The sequence below is a fragment of the Crinia signifera genome, chromosome 11, assembly GCF_055691185.1.
Source record: "Crinia signifera chromosome 11, ASM5569118v1, whole genome shotgun sequence".
Lineage (NCBI taxonomy): Eukaryota > Metazoa > Chordata > Amphibia > Anura > Myobatrachidae > Crinia > Crinia signifera.
Window position 1 is genome coordinate 90507296 of NC_139227.1, and position 16949 is coordinate 90524244.

The 16949-nt window shown below is 45.4% G+C and overlaps 1 protein-coding gene across 1 annotated transcript; it reads right to left on the reverse strand.

Moving 5' to 3' along the window:
- Window positions 1-291: 291 nt before the first annotated feature.
- LOC146045852 (synaptotagmin-1-like) lies at window positions 292-16574 on the reverse strand. The gene is made up of 5 exons (XM_083164962.1): window positions 16506-16574; window positions 16180-16323; window positions 15957-16074; window positions 10979-11112; window positions 292-859 (listed from the first exon to the last, which is right to left on the reverse strand). The coding sequence occupies exons 1-5, from the start codon at window positions 16551-16553 to the stop codon at window positions 608-610; spliced, it is 696 nt and encodes a 231-aa protein (XP_083021088.1). The 5' UTR covers window positions 16554-16574; the 3' UTR covers window positions 292-607.
- Between the last annotated feature and the right edge of the window lie 375 nt (window positions 16575-16949).

Consider the following 16949-nt stretch of genomic DNA (forward strand, 5'->3'; position numbering starts at 1 on the left):
AGTGCAAAGGGGGTGTGGCCGCGAAAACGGACATGGATTGGTGATCTGTGGCTGGGATCGCGACAATCCATGGCAGTTATTGCCAGAACAAGCCAGACAGCTTCTAAAGTCGGGCCCGTTTTGCCGTGATCCCGCTTCAATGCTGTCGTTAAAGGCAGCATTGAATAGGGAGCTGTCGCTATTTCCCCCTTCGGAAATAGCTGCGGCACATTGAATACCCCACATTGAATACCCCCTTGTGTTGAAACCTGAAAAAAAGATGCTAAAAATTCCTACTATTTCAGTATTTTCATATGTTGTTCTGATTTTTATTTTCAGTTTTCTTGGTGTAGGCAGGTTGTGTATCTTTCATTAATATGCAGCATTTATGCAAATGTGCAGGTGGGTTTGGGGAAGTTGCAGTGCCACGCACTGTGTATACAGATGGTGCCCACAGCATGCTACATTAAAAAAAAAATGTCAAATACATTCTTACAGCAGTTGTGGCCACGCCCATTGGCAGCATGACCACACCCCATGTTTTCCACAGCAACATCAGCAGTTTTGCTGATGACACCTCCTCTGTTAGAAGATGGTAAATTGTTGAGGTCTTCATTATTTGGGTCTTTCATGGGTTGATATTGAGTTCTCCGTAACACCACAATGTCTGTTGGGAACTGTTTTTTTGTTTAAGTTCAAGTTCAAGACTGTCTGCTGGCAAGAGACTGTGCCACTGTACTGCATTTCTTAAGGGATCTGCAAGCATGTCCGACCAGTGCTTTAAGGCGTTCTCTGAAGCTCGACGGCCTAAGTGTATCTCCCCAATCTCCTTTTTATTGCCTTTATTATGGTCCCACACTGAGATTCTAAGGTCCACGTTCTGAAGAAGGAAATAAAATAAGTGTCATACACACAACCTGTAATTCTCACGAATGTCAACAATACTACAGTAGGACGTCTATTAATCAAAACCCATTCTATGGTTAAAATGGTTATATATGGAGGTCACCGCAAACGGTACAATTCTCTCATCAATGTTTAACCAGGGGGTCATTCAGACCTGGTTTCTGCTAGGCAAATTTGCAGAGACCTGCGAACAGATAGTTCCCGGCGCCGTCTATGACAGACTGAAAACCCGCCCTTTGCAAGCCTGCGAATGGCTTGTGAAAATTTTGCCAATTGTTCCGCTACAAATACAATCGCAACTTACTCACCATCAAATGATTTTCACAGTCTGTGCATGTGTTTTTAAGTCTGATTCCACACCTGAAAGTGGTGGCAGGAAGGTGGGGATGGGATGAGCAGGTATAGCCAGGCCATCAGGAATTTTGGGGCCTGGGACTCATTTCCATTCCAGGCCCCCACCTCCTCAAGAAAGGGGATATTATTTCCGGATTAACCTGGCGCTCAATCGCTGCCCTGGGTTGCTGTATTTATCACCTAACATACATAGACAAATAGGCATAGAAAAAAGGTACCAACAGTGTCCTTGGGCGCTGATCTCAAGTGTGTCTCTCAGTCGGTTAAATACCCAAAACACAAAAAAACATAACCACAATAGTGTATTACCAAATGGAGTATGCAATACAATGTTATGAAACCAAATCTTAATTGGAGTTTAAGTGGACTCGTACCCTAAAATTTGGCCTACTGTTTAGGCAGACCAAATAGGCTTGGGGGGGAGTGGTTCTGTGCCGTCTGATCCCAGATGTCCAATTCCAATATCACATAGGAAAGAAAAGAGCTGATATGGTGTAATATCGTTTTGATGCTTTATCATAAAAGTGCATTTAAATGAACAAACAGACTCGTACCATATTCCTAGGTCTACTGTTTAAGGTAGACCTTCAGTGCTTTGGGGGGAGCGGTTTCTCACCGTCAGATCTCCTCAATCCTCCAACAACCAATTGCATATGAAAGATAAAAAAGCTGGTATAGTGTGATACCGCTTTATTCACAAATACATTTAAAAACAACAGCATGGGGCCGTGAAGCTGTGCAGGCAGGTATCCACACAGCTCCCACTAACCTGCATTGTTGGGCCCCAATATCAGCCATAATAGCCACATCAACATCCACAGCAGGGCAGATCCATCTCCCCTACACCCAGAGACGCCTGGCGGTGTGCGCCGGGGAGCAGTTTTAACTGCTCCTGCAGGCTGCGGCCTACCACCGACCGGAAGCCGGGGACTAAATTTTTGTTTCAGGCCGGGATTCGGGCTCCAGGACGGCACGACGCCCGCGATCGCTACCACAGCGGGTAAAAAGCACCCCAGGACGAGCACACGCATCCTCACACCGGCGCGGACCCCCTGGACCACTAGCAGCACCCCAATATACTTAAGGTGAGCCACAGGGATCCCGCTGCCGTGACCTGCGCCGAGAGAGAACTGACGGCGGCCATCTTGAATTTCGCAGGCGGACGAAACTGCGTCCCCCCCCGCTGTGTGGCTGTACCCCCAGGGCAACCTGTGACTGGGACACACCTGAGGATCGCTGGGGACACTTTAGAGACCTGAATTGGGTCTGCTGAAAACCCCTCTGCCCGCTCTGGGAATGTTTATAGTTGCTCGGCGGCAGCCATCTTGGAGGTGGCATTCTCCCCTGTACTTAACTGCCACATAGTGCCCAGCAGCCATATTGGAGGTGGCTTCAGCTGGTCTTCTGGAACAGGGACTTTTAATATATATGACAGCTTTGCTCTGCTGTCAAATCCTGCATTATAAACGCTGGCACCGCTGTGTGTATCAAGCCCCACAGCACTCTTGACTTACAGTTATATCTCTGATGCTCCTCCCCCCACAGTGCCAATTCATGCATATACCATAACCTAGAATTGGCTCCTGAACATCCTTGCTGCTGGCTTCTCCCATTTACCCTGGGCACAGACCCCTTACATGATGTGATCTAAAGGCAACGCGCTCCTCATCCCCCCCACTTTTGGAAATCATATTAAGCCCAAGGAGACCTATTTCAGGACAATGAAAAAAAAAAAAAACCCACTTAAATCTAAGAGTTATTATGAGCAGGGCGAACACGCGGGCCAAAAAAGGTGCTCCACACGATATACTGTATCTAAACACTTTTCACGTAAAGAGAAACCAACACCCGCTTCGCCACTACCGTCCTCTTCACCCTCACAAAAGATGGACCCCAAAGATGCCCCATCTACTAAAGAAGATATCCAATCTATCCAAAATATGATAATGGACCTAAAGAACTCGTTCACTTCAGCTCTCCAGTCAGCCATTGGAGAACTAAAATCAGACATATCCGCCTTAGAATCTCGCACTACATCGGTAGAAATACAGTTAGAAAAACACCTAGAATTCCATGGATAAATCTGGCCCTGTACAAGGTAATCAAATCCCAAACTCCTCCACGTTACGTAACTGCATTGCCGGGGCGGTTCTGTATGATATATGGAGATGTCTTCATCCCACTACCAGAGACTATACTTTTTTCTCTAAGCCACACGATTTTTATTCACGTTTAGATATGTTCCTGGGGTGCTCCTCCTTATCCCAGTCTGCCCAGAGCGCCTCAATAGTCCCCCTTACCTGGACTGACCACTCTGCATTAGTCACTTCCTTTGATATATACGAAATCTCCACCAGTAAACCCCCATGGAGACTCAACGAGACTGTGTTGAAGATACCACAGTTTCAAGAGTTAATTAAAACTACTATTCAGGAATATTTCGCTCATAATCTACAAGACGACTGCAGTGAATCGACAGTATGGGAAGCCCATAAGGCGGTCATAAGGGGGACTATCATTCAATACCTATCTAGACGGAAAAAAGAACAAGAAAAATGTATCCAAGCTCTTAATGCATCCTTAACAGAACTAGACAGGGAACATAAACGCACCCACTCTCAGCAAATCCTGACGAAACTTTCAAACACACGAGCCGAATTACAATCCCTCTTAGCAGAAAAAGTAGAACGCTCTTTACGCTGGGCCAACCAATCATTCTACGACAAAAGTAACAAGGCCCACACCCTTCTGGCTAACAAATTTTGCGCGAAAAAAGCGAACCAAACTATACATTCTATTAAAGACCCCTCAGGTAACCCGACATTTGACCCTAAAAGAATTAACAATATTTTTCTAGACTACTATGAAGCTTTATATAACCTGGAGACCCCTCCAGATCCCGCCAACCAAATTCATAAGATCCGTCAATATCTAGACTCATGCGACCTCCCCCACATAGATGACTCAGCAAATTTGATTTTAAATACCGATATTACGTCAGAAGAATTAGAGGCGGCTCTGAAGTCCCAAAAACCGTCTAAAGCCCCTGGCCCCGACGGTTATCCGATGATCTATTATAAAACCTTTGCACCACAACTCATCCCGCACATGGTCTCCCTTTTCAACAAAATCATGAAGGGAGCCCCCTTCCACAAAGATTCCATGACTTCCCGTATTATTGTCATCCCGAAACCCGGCAGGGATCCTACATCTTGTTCTAACTACAGGCCCATCTCGCTCATTAATACAGATCTTAAGCTTTTTGCTAAGATACTGGCTTCTCGTCTAAATTCAGTTTTGGCCTCTCTGGTAGACCCAGATCAAGTAGGTTTCATCCCGGGCAGACAGGCTTCTGATAACACTAGACGCACTATCAACCTGATACATCACATCAACTCCTCCAAAATTCCAGCAGTCGCTTTAGCACTCGACGCCGAAAAGGCATTCGACCGTATCTCCTGGCCCTTTCTATTTACGACGCTCTCCGCCTTTGGCCTTCAAGGTCACTTTCTCACGGCCATTAAAGCCCTCTACCTGCAGCCCTTATCGACAGTAGCGACTAATGGTCTCAACTCCTCAAGGTTTCAGTTGAATAATGGCACACGCCAAGGCTGTCCCCTTTCACCCCTGATCTTCGCCCTGTGTATCGAGCCCCTTGCAGCTCGAATCCGTGCTAACATCGACATAGGAGGTATCACTATTGGACATAATCCGTACAAGATATCGCTTTTTGCGGACGACGTTCTCTTAACCCTCTCTAATCCGCTGATATCTCTCCCCAATCTCCAATCAGAACTTAGTCTATATGGTTCCCTCTCAGGCTATAAAGTTAACCACACTAAATCTGAAGCGATGGCGTTTAATATCCCGTCCCAAACATATACTTCCCTCACCTCATCCTTCCCCTTCCTCTGGAGACCACAATCCATTAAATATCTCGGCATAAACATCACCAAAACCTATTCCGCTCTCTATAAGGCTAACTTTGACCCCATTATTAAGATACTTACACAAGACATGAATAACTGGAATCGATTATACATTTCCTGGATAGGCAGAATAAACGCTCTCAAAATGAACCTACTCCCACGCATCCTATACTTATTCCAAACAATTCCAATTTCGGTACCAAGATCAACCTTTACTTCGCTCCAAAAACTGTGTCACAAATTTGTCTGGGCCAATCGTAAACCGAGAATACGGCGCTCGATCTTAAACAAACAAACCGCTCTGGGTGGACTGGGATATCCTAATTTATATGCATACTACGTAGCCTGCCAACTTAACCATATTATTTCCTGGCACTCACCACAAGACACTAAGAAATGGGTGGATAATGAAAATGCCCTACTTCAGGGAAACAGACTAGAGTATCTCTTGTGGCTCCCTAGATCATGCAGACCACCCTCGGCATACCTCATACCCACGGTAAATTTTACAATCCGCCTATGGGACAAAACATCAGTTGGCCACAACTTATCTCCTCACCCATCTCCGCTGACCCCAATCTGGGGCCACCCGGCATTTCTCCCGGGAACTGATTGCACTATGGCAGATCCATGGCAATCACGCGGAGTTACCAGATTTATCCATCTCAGAGGCCAAAATGCCTCGTCCTCGTTTGAAGAATGCAGAGAACGCTTTGGAATACCTCACTCGTATAACTTTCAATATATCCAAATACAAAGCTTTCTCAATTCTCAAACGAGATCTACCCCAATGAGACAGCCCTCTTCATTCGAAAGGCTATGCTTATCCTCTAGTTGCAGCAAAGGGAACATTTCTACAATCTACCACTCAATTTTGGCCCCCGACCCACCACTTCGCGAACCACATGAGCTAGCCTGGGAAGCAGATCTATCCCAATCATTGGAAGACGAGCAATGGGAAGAAATCAGATTGCGTATAGCCAAATCCTCCCTAAGCGTAGCAATTAAAGAAACGTGTTACAAGGTTTACATCCGATGGTACTTAGTGCCAACCAGACTACATGCCATATTCCTCGCTACATCGAACCAATGCTGGAGGCTGTGTGGCCAAGTGGGTTCCTTTTTTCACACATGGTGGACCTGCACTTCTCTTCGCCCATTCTGGAATCTGGTTGAAACCTTGATTAGACAATGTACAGGACTAAGGCTCGACCTCTCCCCCTCTATCGCCCTACTTCATGCCCCTATCCCCGACCTCCCTAAACATCAGGACAAACTTATCATGCATATTTGCATGGCAGCTAAATCTCTAATAGCTAAACACTGGAAGGATACTAATGCACCTTCCCTGAATGCCTTGATAACAAGGATTAACTGCATAGCCGAAATGGAATATATCACTAGTCTCCGGAATAATACTGTAGCCAAGTTCCACACAATATGGTCTCCATGGTATCTCTTTCGTGTTGTACCACTACCCGGGCTCCGCTGAGAGGACTCTTCTCCTTCTTCTTCTCCCTCATTTCCTTTCTATCTCTCATTTGCCTGTTTCCTTGTCATGTCGCTCTGCTGCATTTACATATCGACTCTTTCTATCCATTTAAATAAATAGTTGTTCATATACAGATATGTGCATGTGTATGGAGCTTTAAATGTGTCTATGCATATGCATACATGCTTCGCTCTCTTCTTTTCCTCAGCACCCTTCCCTCCCCCTTGCTCCACTCCTCCATTTCAATCCCCTTTAATAATTTTCATGGTTTTGTATTAAATCTGCATTGATCATAAAACACAAAATCAATGGCCACGCTGAATAGTAACTAGCATTATACCAATATTGAGTGTCTCCTTATGTTCTTGCTAACTCCTCAAAAAAGCTTTCTCAATCGTGTATATTGTACTGTAACTTACTATACATATTGTTACTGTTAAGATGTTATATCTGACCATTCTCAATAAAAATCTATTGTAAAAAAAAAAAAAAAAAAAAAACAGCATGGGGGGGGGGGGGGGGGTCAAAACAGCAGACTCTCACCGAGTTGTATTGTCCACAATCAAGATGTAGACAAAATAGGCAGATGGTAGTATCAGGCATCCCTGTAGCCTCTCCCGGTGAAGGTCCAGTGCAATATCCCCTCCTGCTCCACGGCCAACGCGTTTCTAGACCACAATGGTCTCTTTTTCAAGGCATGTGGAGCTCAAGACATTTGCACATATTTATACCCCCTATCGGGGGAGCCTAATGCCAGACATAGATCACCTAACATTTAATACCCTCTCATTCCCGCTTCTATTTCCCGGATTTCACCTCCGTTTTTTACATAGAGCGTCATTGCACAGCTGACTCCTGTCAGTACTTCGATACCGGTAGTTTGACCGGGCGGATGTGACGTTCGTCCACTTCCGCCCATCATCGCTGGTATTTCTGTAGTTCTGCTTGTATTCTCTAGACATAAGCGGAAGTGACGTATTTCTTCTGTTTCCGCCGCGTTCCATTTTGTTTCATTTCCGGAAAAACACGCAATTTTGCGTTCCACTTCACTGTGTTTCTATTCATTCCCACAGAGTTCATTTTCAACATAAAACGTGGAGGTATTCTCATTGTTTCCCCGGTATTGTTGTATGAAACATAGAGAAATATGTATATTAGATCATTTCATAATATACTTTAGCAGCGTCAGATTTTAAAGTGACATCGTGCAATTAGTGCAATGGCATCTTTAAAGGGACTTGAGACACATGCACTGCCAATGCACTTTAAAATGCAGCATCAATCCGATCCCGATTGTATTAAAAACTTTTACATCTTGAAAAAAATTGAAGGTAACATTAGAGGAGGAGATATCGCTACTACATTGGCAAGAAGCTAAATGACCCTTATCTTTAACCTTCAAACCCTTATCCCAGGCGGTCTTAACAAAGACTTCGAATTAAAATGGTTTATGTAATGGGATTTTTAAAGTATTAAAATGTTTTTACACATGATATCATTTTTTTATGTATAGAATTTTTTTATATATGGAATTTTTTTATGTATGAAATTTTCTTATATATGAAATATTTTACTGTATATTTTTTAATAAGCCTGCACAATATAATCACCTTATCACCTGTAAGAAAGCACACTGTCACTTTAAAGATGCCATTGCACTAATTGCACGATGTCACTTTAAAATCTGACGCTGCTAAAGTATATTATGAAATGATCTAATATACATATTTCTCTATGTTTCATACAACAATACCGGGGAAACAATGAGGATACCTCCACGTTTTATGTTGAAAACGAACTCTGTGGGAATGAATAGAAACACAGTGAAGTGGAACGCAAAATTGCGTGTTTTTCCGGAAATGAAACAAAATGGAACGCGGCGGAAACAGAAGAAATACGTCACTTCCGCTTATGTCTAGAGAATACAAGCAGAACTACAGAAATACTAGCGATGATGGACGGAAGTGGACGAACGTCACATCCGCCCGGTCAAACTACCGGTATCGAAGTACTGACAGGAGTCAGCTGTGCAATGACGCTCTATGTAAAAAACGGAGGTGAAATCCGGGAAATAGAAGCGGGAATGAGAGGGTATTAGATGTTAGGTGATCTATGTCTGGCATTAGGCTCCCCCGATAGGGGGTATAAATATGTGCAAATGTCTTGAGCTCCACATGCCTTGAAAAAAAGACCATTGTGGTCTAGAAACACGTTGGCCGTGGAGCAGGAGGGGATATTGCACTGGACCTTCACCGGGAGAGGCTACAGGGACGCCTGATACTACCATCTGCCTATTTTGTCTACATCTTGATTGTGGACAATACAACTCGGTGAGAGTCTGCTGTTTTGACCCCCCCCCCATGCTGTTGTTTTTAAATGTATTTGTGAATAAAGCGGTATCACACTATACCAGCTTTTTTATCTTTCATATGCAATTGGTTGTTGGAGGATTGAGGAGATCTGACGGTGAGAAACCGCTCCCCCCAAAGCACTGAAGGTCTACCTTAAACAGTAGACCTAGGAATATGGTACGAGTCTGTTTGTTCATTTAAATGCACTTTTATGATAAAGCATCAAAACGATATTACACCATATCAGCTCTTTTCTTTCCTATGTGATATTGGAATTGGACATCTGGGATCAGACGGCACAGAACCGCTCCCCCCCCCAAGCCTATTTGGTCTGCCTAAACAGTAGACCAAATTTTAGGGTACGTGTCCACTTAAACTCCAATTAAGATTTGGTTTCATAACATTGTATTGCATACTCCATTTGGTAATACACTATTGTGGTTATGTTTTTTTGTGTTTTGGGTATTTAACCGACTGAGAGACACACTTGAGATCAGCGCCCAAGGACACTGTCCCCACCTCCTCAAGTCTGACCTTTCCACACCTGAAAGTGGTGGCAGGGGAGTAATGGGATGAGTAGGTATAGCCAGGTCCACCATCAGGAATTTTGGAGCCCCCCACCTCCTCACTTGGCTTACCGTAACCCAGCTCCTGCTTCCCCATCACCTCTTCCACCGAGCTGCAGCACGGAGGTCCCGGAGAGCAGGCTTCTTTAACTCAGGATGCCGGCAGGCAATTAAAATGCAGCACCGGCTGGTGAGCCAATTAGAGCTCGCGTACCAGCAGCCGCTCTGATTGGCTGCCAGTACGTGAGCTCTGATTTGCCCAAAAGCAGGTGCAAATTTTGATTGCCCGCCGGAGTCCTGGGTTGAATAATCCTGCGCTCTGGGACCGGCTTTGTTCAGCGCACTGAGCGCATTGGAGGAAGTTGGGAGGGGGGGGTTGTGGTGGGCAAAATGAGCTGCCGGGGCCTGAGACAGCTGTACCCACAGCACCCCCCTATTGGCGGCCCTGGGTATAGTTGTTATAGCAGACATAGCAGTGAAGGGTACGCATAGGTTTTTACCGCATCTTAATAAATAGATCCCTAGATTGCATAGACAGCATAGTGTGTGTAAATAGAATGGGGTGCTCACCTGTGCTCTCTTTTCCTTAACTTACAGTACTTACTTTTTACTTAACTTCACTTTACTTTTTACAGCAAATTTTGCAGCCCTGTGAGTCCACCAAGGACCGCCCGCACAGACGTCCAACCCCCCTGAACCCCAGCAGGCAATGCGAATGGATCGTATACATCCATTTGCAGACTTGGGTGCGGGGGAGAAATCATTTGATGGTCCTGTGCGAGGACGGGGCAGGCAGCTGACATCAGGTGCCCGCACCCGCATCGTTGGGCAATTTGCATGGGAACGCCCATGAAACGCTGGGCGTTCCCATATGACAATTGCCCTGCCCACCACCTCACGCCCCCTGCCCGCACTTCTGTGTGTGAACGCTGTGGGCGATCGCACATGCGCATAAAAAAATCTATGTACATGCGCAGTCGCAAACCAGATTGAATCTGAATAGCTCCATGTGTCTTATCCGCATCGCTTTGCGAACAGGACGCGCAAGCAGCTTTTCCTTTAAAACACTGTCAGAAATTAGGCATGCCACGTATCATTTAAATCAGCAGATCGTGCTTGTGCGACTCAAACTATTTTTAGCAATATAAATGCCCAGTGTTAGCAGAGTTGAACGGGAATGGCTGGCTCAATCCCGCCAGATATATTGCGGTGCATAGCGTATTGAGGCTATGAGGACACATATCTGTATATAGGATTAAAGGTTTTTATTTTACTAAATCTTTATCTTTTTTCAATAGGTAAATGGTTTCTGTTTATGATCTGCTTACAAGGATTACAGAAGTTCATCTGGTGTAGCAGCCGGCTACGGTCACCTATGCCTATAAAGGATAAATGCCTCACCTGAATTTGTCCTGGCATTACATAAAAGGTAAACTCTTCGTTAATGTATGGGTTCAGGGTGTTCCTCGTCACTTTTGTTTTCTTACTGTTCCATTTCTTCTTATTCAGCGAAAGCTGCACTTTCACATATGGGTCTGTGGGGATAGGTATGAGGGGAAAATAGAGAGAAAGTTGGTAACAAGTAGTGGTTGGAGAACAGGTGGTTGGAGTGGTCACTCCTATCTAGGCTGAGATATTTCATGCTCCTATTGCAAGCCAGCCCTCTATATATCAGGATCCAGACATGTGGTCACTGAGCTAAAGACACCGGAAGCAGCAGATGGTAGTGGGCCAGTTCACACAACTGCGCACATGCAGGGCCGGATTATCAATGGGCCTGATGGAGCTACAGCTCCAGGCCCACTCTCCAAATAGGCCCATTTTTTGTAGCTGAGGGCCAGGGCTTTCCAACGAGCCCGGCCCCGCATCGCTAGCCCCCCGGGAACATGAGATACCACCAGGCAAAGCTGGAACGTTTTCCCCATAGGATAACATGGGCCCCGCTAATTCCGACCTCCACCCGATTCCAACTGCTGCCAGTTCCTCCGCCGGCATCACAGAAGCTTGAGGTTGATCTCAGTCTAACCCATATCGCTGGGCCTTTAATCTAATACCAGGCTGGTCCATATGGGTTCATTGGTTCTAGAGATATTACGGGTAAACCAATTTTTTTTTTGCATTTCTGAAATGTAATTTCATGGCAGTTCATGTTGTTTGAGGAGAGATTTCTCTGGAACCAAACGGCCCAGTTTCACGGGACCAAAATCATTCGAAGCCTACATGTAAATGGGTCAGTTGGTTCTGAAGATATAGCTGGTTGTTTAAAGGGGGGCAGTTTTCTCTCCCCTTCACACCAGAAAATGCAGGGACTAGGCTGGTGTAAAAGGGGCCATACCGGGAATGTCCCTGCATGATCCTAGGACCATATTCCCAGGTAAGTCCCTGCATTTTCTGGTGTGAAAGGGGTATTATTTCAAATAGCGAGGACATGCAGTGCTCTGAATACAGTCAGGTAGCCCCATAGGCGTGCGCAGCACATTTTATTAGGGGGTGCACCGTCAAAGGGGTGTGCCTAGCACCACATATTGGGCATGTATAACACCGCCCATTGGGTGTGTCTAACAGCGCCAATCAGGCGTGTCTACCATCATCTACTCGCTACAATATAAAATGGCTCTCAGTATAATAATACATGCAAATAAAGTAAAAAACATATATGGATGATATGTAGTGATATGACAATGGTCTGGTACAAGTAACAATGCAAAACACACATAATTGATTGATGGTCGCTTCTTTCAATGGAATACAGTTCTAAAAAGCAAAAGTCTTTGGTAAAAGGTATTGTTGGTAGGGAGGTGTTCATAAGGGTGGGCACAGCATTAGGGGGTGCCTGTGCACCCATAAGACTCAATGTGCGCACACCTATGGGTAGCCCCCTGCTCTCTGCCCGGCTGTCAATGGCTGTAATTTCTGCCCGGCAGTGGCTGTCCCCCAGTTACCGCAAGCATCTATTCCCCTTGGCAATGATCTTGTAATCCCGCATAGCAACAAGCATGGAACCCCTGGCAATGTGCATGGAACCCCTGGCAATGAACATGTAGGTAAGCAATACTTAGGGCGGGATGTATTAATATACATCGCCACCCTTCGCCGGCTGTCCGCCGCGATACTAACATATGCGGCTGGCATCGCGGTGCGGTAACGGAAACCCCCCGTGATACCTGTACTGTGGTCTGCGGGGGGTCTCCATCACCTCCCGGCCGGCTCCTGATGCCTACACGCCGGGGACAGCTAAGCAGGCTGTCCCCGGCGCCTCCTCCTCCTCCCCCCTGCTGCCGGAAGGACGTCCGTCTGCGTTGATAGGGGGAGGAAGGGCTTACCTTCCGGGGTCCAGGAGGACCTGCAAGTAGGTAAGCCCAAGGGAGGGGGAGAGGGGGGGCGGCGGGGTTGCGGCGACGCGGCGAAAAGAAGCCCAAGGGTGGCGATACCATGCCCTACGATATCGATGCGGCAGGGTAATAGTACATAGTTTTTACCGCATTTTCCCTTTAGTACATCCCGCCCTTACTGTATGTAGCATAATTTTTAATAGGCATTATGGTGTTTGGCATAATATATATTGGAGATTATGGTGTGAGGCTTGTAATGTAATGGGCATTATGGTGTAAATTTTTAATGCGTGCCTTTGACGCGCAATGCCCCTATTTATGAAGCATATTGTGCATTACAGCTCAATCTGTTTAGTATAGTGCAGGCATGTCCAAACAATGTCCCTCAAGCTGTTGTGAAACTACAAGTCTCATCATGCATTGCCACAGTTTTGCTATTAAGGATTGCTAAAACTATGTCAAGGCATGCTGGGACGCGTAGTTTCACAACAGCTGGAGGGCCACTGTTTGGACATGCCTCGTATAGTGTGTATTTTGGCTTGATCCATGTGGCAAAATGTGAATTTTGCCTTAATCTGTGTGGCATAATGTGAATTTTGGCTCAATCGGTGTGAATTTTGGCTAATTCCATGTGGCATAATGTGTAAGAGGCAAGTACAGTATAAGGGGGTTACGATTGTGTTGCATGATTTGTATAAGGGGTATATGGTGTGGTAAACTTAGGTGACCATATAAAAAGTTCTGAAATGTTGTCTACCAAGTTTTGGCTTTCAGTATTTTTTTATGACTTGAATGCCGCCTCACCCCGCAAGTATCTTAGGACATTGGCATCCTGTGGGTGCACCTTTGGAGGGCACCCGCCAATATATCTCCCTGCATTTTTCCTATGCCAGCCCCCTGCCTTTTCCAGGCATATATAATTAGTTGAAAGTATTTACACAAATAGAGACACACCCATGAGCAGACCACCCAACCAGAACACTGGTCATGCCCCCCAAATTATTAGGTGCTGGCCACCACCCCTATTATTGCGCATAATAGGCCCTTGATCATTTTCAGCTCCAGGCCCATTTAGACCTTAATCTGGCTCTGCGCACATGCCAAGACACCTTTTGGGATGCCGCTCGCAGAATTGAAATGCAGAGTGAATGACAGAATGGGAGCATTTGAGGGGAAATGGGGAGTGGCGGCAAAAACAGTTGGCCATTTTCGGTGTTTGTATCTGCATTGAGCTACAGACATAAAGGGGGAAATTCACTAAAGGAAATTTGTAAAAAAAAATAGGTGTATTTGTATCCAGATATACACTTATTTTTGACATTTACTATCCCGAAAATACGGCAATTCGTATTTGTATTGATGTGCTATCAATACGAATACGAATTGCCGTATTATCGGGATAGTAAATGTCAAAAATAAGTGTATTTCTGGATACAAATACACCTATTTTTTACAAATTTCCTTTAGTAAATTTCCCCCAAACTGTAAGTAGAGAAACATAGGGGGTTATTTTGGTTCACTCTTTCTGAAAAATTCCTTCTTAGATGGACAAAACCATGTGCACTGCAGGGGGGCAGATGTAAAATGTGCCATAGTTCTGGCATCACTGCTGCCGCGGCCACTCTGCGTGATCACAGACGCACCCAGGGAGTTGAACTTCCATCAATACCGCTTTTGTCTAACCAGTTGATGATGACTATGTGACAACTCCAGCGGCTGTCAATGTTGTGGTTGCTTAATTTGTGGTGATTAGCAATTCCGTATCCTAAAAAATGGCAGCTATGTAGGCATGTGTATACAAACGTAAATTAGGCCCAGTGATAGCCGCAAGAACAAGTAGGAGAGCAGGACAGTGGGTCGGTCTTCTGTCCTGCTTGTGGTGGAGTAGGCCTGATTTGGGGTCACTGCAACATCTAGTATAAAGTAGTCTACAGATATGTTCTGCTTTACATTGCTTCTCATCCACTTGTATTTAAAGTGGATGGGAAGATGTGTGATAGCATTCTAGTTTTATTTAATTTCATTATGTGACTTGTAGCCATTAATAGATGGGTACTTATGTAGTATCTGGGCTGCCGATTTTCTGATTGCATGCCTTACCTTAAGGCATACAATCAGATGCGATTCAACGCGATTTTCTGCAAAATCGCATCGAATCGCATCCGCAATGTTAACAAGGTCCTGTTCATTTCCCCACTATCCAAGTGGGCATAGAGTTGATTTAATAAAGCGCGGCGAGCGCAGCAAGCCACCGAGCCCGATGCGTGGCGAGCGAAGCGACGCAGATTTCTTAAAAAGTATTCTGTGTCCCCTCGCGGGGCTCGCTGTGCTCGCCACGCTTCGGGCTCGGTGGCTCGCTACGCTCGCCACAGGTTTATATCCAACTCCATGCCCACTTGGATAGTGGGGAAAGGAAAAGGACCCCTTTTTCCCATTGAATTCTATGTTAAAATGGACTCAGACCATTTTAACATTGAATCCTATGGAAAAATCGGGACCATCGCATCGCATACGATTTGGTCGCATGCGATGCGATGCTACCGATCCGACTCGATTTCTAAATCGGACGCCCAGATACTACATAAGTACCATAAGATGTAATACATGAATGAAATGCTCTATGGTAGCTATCCTGCTTTTACATAAAAAAAAAAAACACTACTAGGTAAAACCACTGCAAACATTAAGCTGGAATTAAAATATTTTATACTATATACTGTAGTTCAATCCATATTTCACCACTCTCCCGATGCAGCCGGTGGCCTCCAGAAATAAGGTGCCACTCCCCACCATCTGAAAATGTGGGCAAGTCTCCCGCATCCCTCTCACTCCTGCCCGCAGCCTCCTACCACCGCTGTATTTCTGCTCACAGAGGAAAAGTGGGCGGATCAATGACACAATTCATTCTGACTGCTGTCATTGTAGCCTGCCCGGCCCCGGACCATCCCCTGCTGAGCTGACTCCGCTGCTTCCTCCCTTAGGTTGCAGCAATTATTGTCGGCAAGTATCGTACAATCTCTCGCTGTATGTTAATGTGTAAATATCACCTGGAAATTCATCACGGTCCTTTTTTTTAAGTTCCTTAGCCTCAATGATGCCAACATTGAGTTTAGAGGTCGCAGGGTTATACTTCAGTGAGCAGCAGATGACTCCGAGTTTTTCATACTGTAAAAGATTTAAGCAGTAAATAGAAGTTGTTGCGGTAAATGTTCCTGTGTATATTTGTTATTCACAGTAAATGGCCCCACACCAGTGCAGCTGCACCCTCACCTCTTTCCTCTGATCAATGACGTGCTGCAGATCCATATCCCTGGGCCGCAGCCGCACTTTCCCGATCACATGATCCTTGAATTGTCGGTTAGAGTCATAAACCTGCATCACGATCTCTGTTTCTTGTATCTCTGAGTGAGGCACCTGAAGTATATGACAGAGTTACTACAATCTACACAAGGAGGAACATTACAGAACGTATAATTCCCAGATAATGTGGAACATATCTACAGTAGGTCAGTATCACAGCTGAATTTGTGACATGTGAAAGAAACATCAATAATGTTATTACATAGTAAAGAGCATTTGACCAGGGTAACCGCTACCATAAGGTTTTTGTCATCGTTATTGATTAGATAGAGCAAGGGCCGCATAGGCTTGAGTGCATTTAAGAGCCTGTGAATTTGTGGGTTGTAAATAAAGTTATTGAAAGGAAAGCAAGGTGCTATGGGAAAAACCTCAGGCAGTCAGGGGCAGGTGGATGGGCCAATCAGGTAGCTTGGGGAAGTCAGCTTAGAGAGGGGTATATAAGGGCAAGTTGGTAGGAAGTACTTCCTCTTTGAGTCTGGATCCCCACCCTCCCTTCCCTTTTTTCAATCTTGTGCTACCTGGCCTGAGGGCTGTCCAACCAATTTGATTCAATAACTTGAATCATAAATTGTGGAGAAGGCGCTCTCGACCAGCAGTCAGGTGAGGTGTCAGGCGGTCGCCGTGTGGTGTTGCCCCCCTTTGCCAGGACGGTGGGCGAGTCCCGACTCAGCAGGGGGGAC

What these genes read in the sequence shown, in the direction of transcription:
- LOC146045852 (XM_083164962.1), bottom strand. Translation starts at nt 16,553, where the DNA reads ATGCGGCCCTTGCTCTATCTAATCAATAACGATGACAAAAACCTTATG. An exon ending in ACGATGACAAAAACCTTATG is followed by an intron (nt 16,324 to 16,505) that starts GTAGCGGTTACC and finishes CATATACTTCAG; the next exon opens with GTGCCTCACTCAGAGATACA. An exon ending in GGACCGTGATGAATTTCCAG is followed by an intron (nt 11,113 to 15,956) that starts GTGATATTTACA and finishes CTATCCCCACAG; the next exon opens with ACCCATATGTGAAAGTGCAG.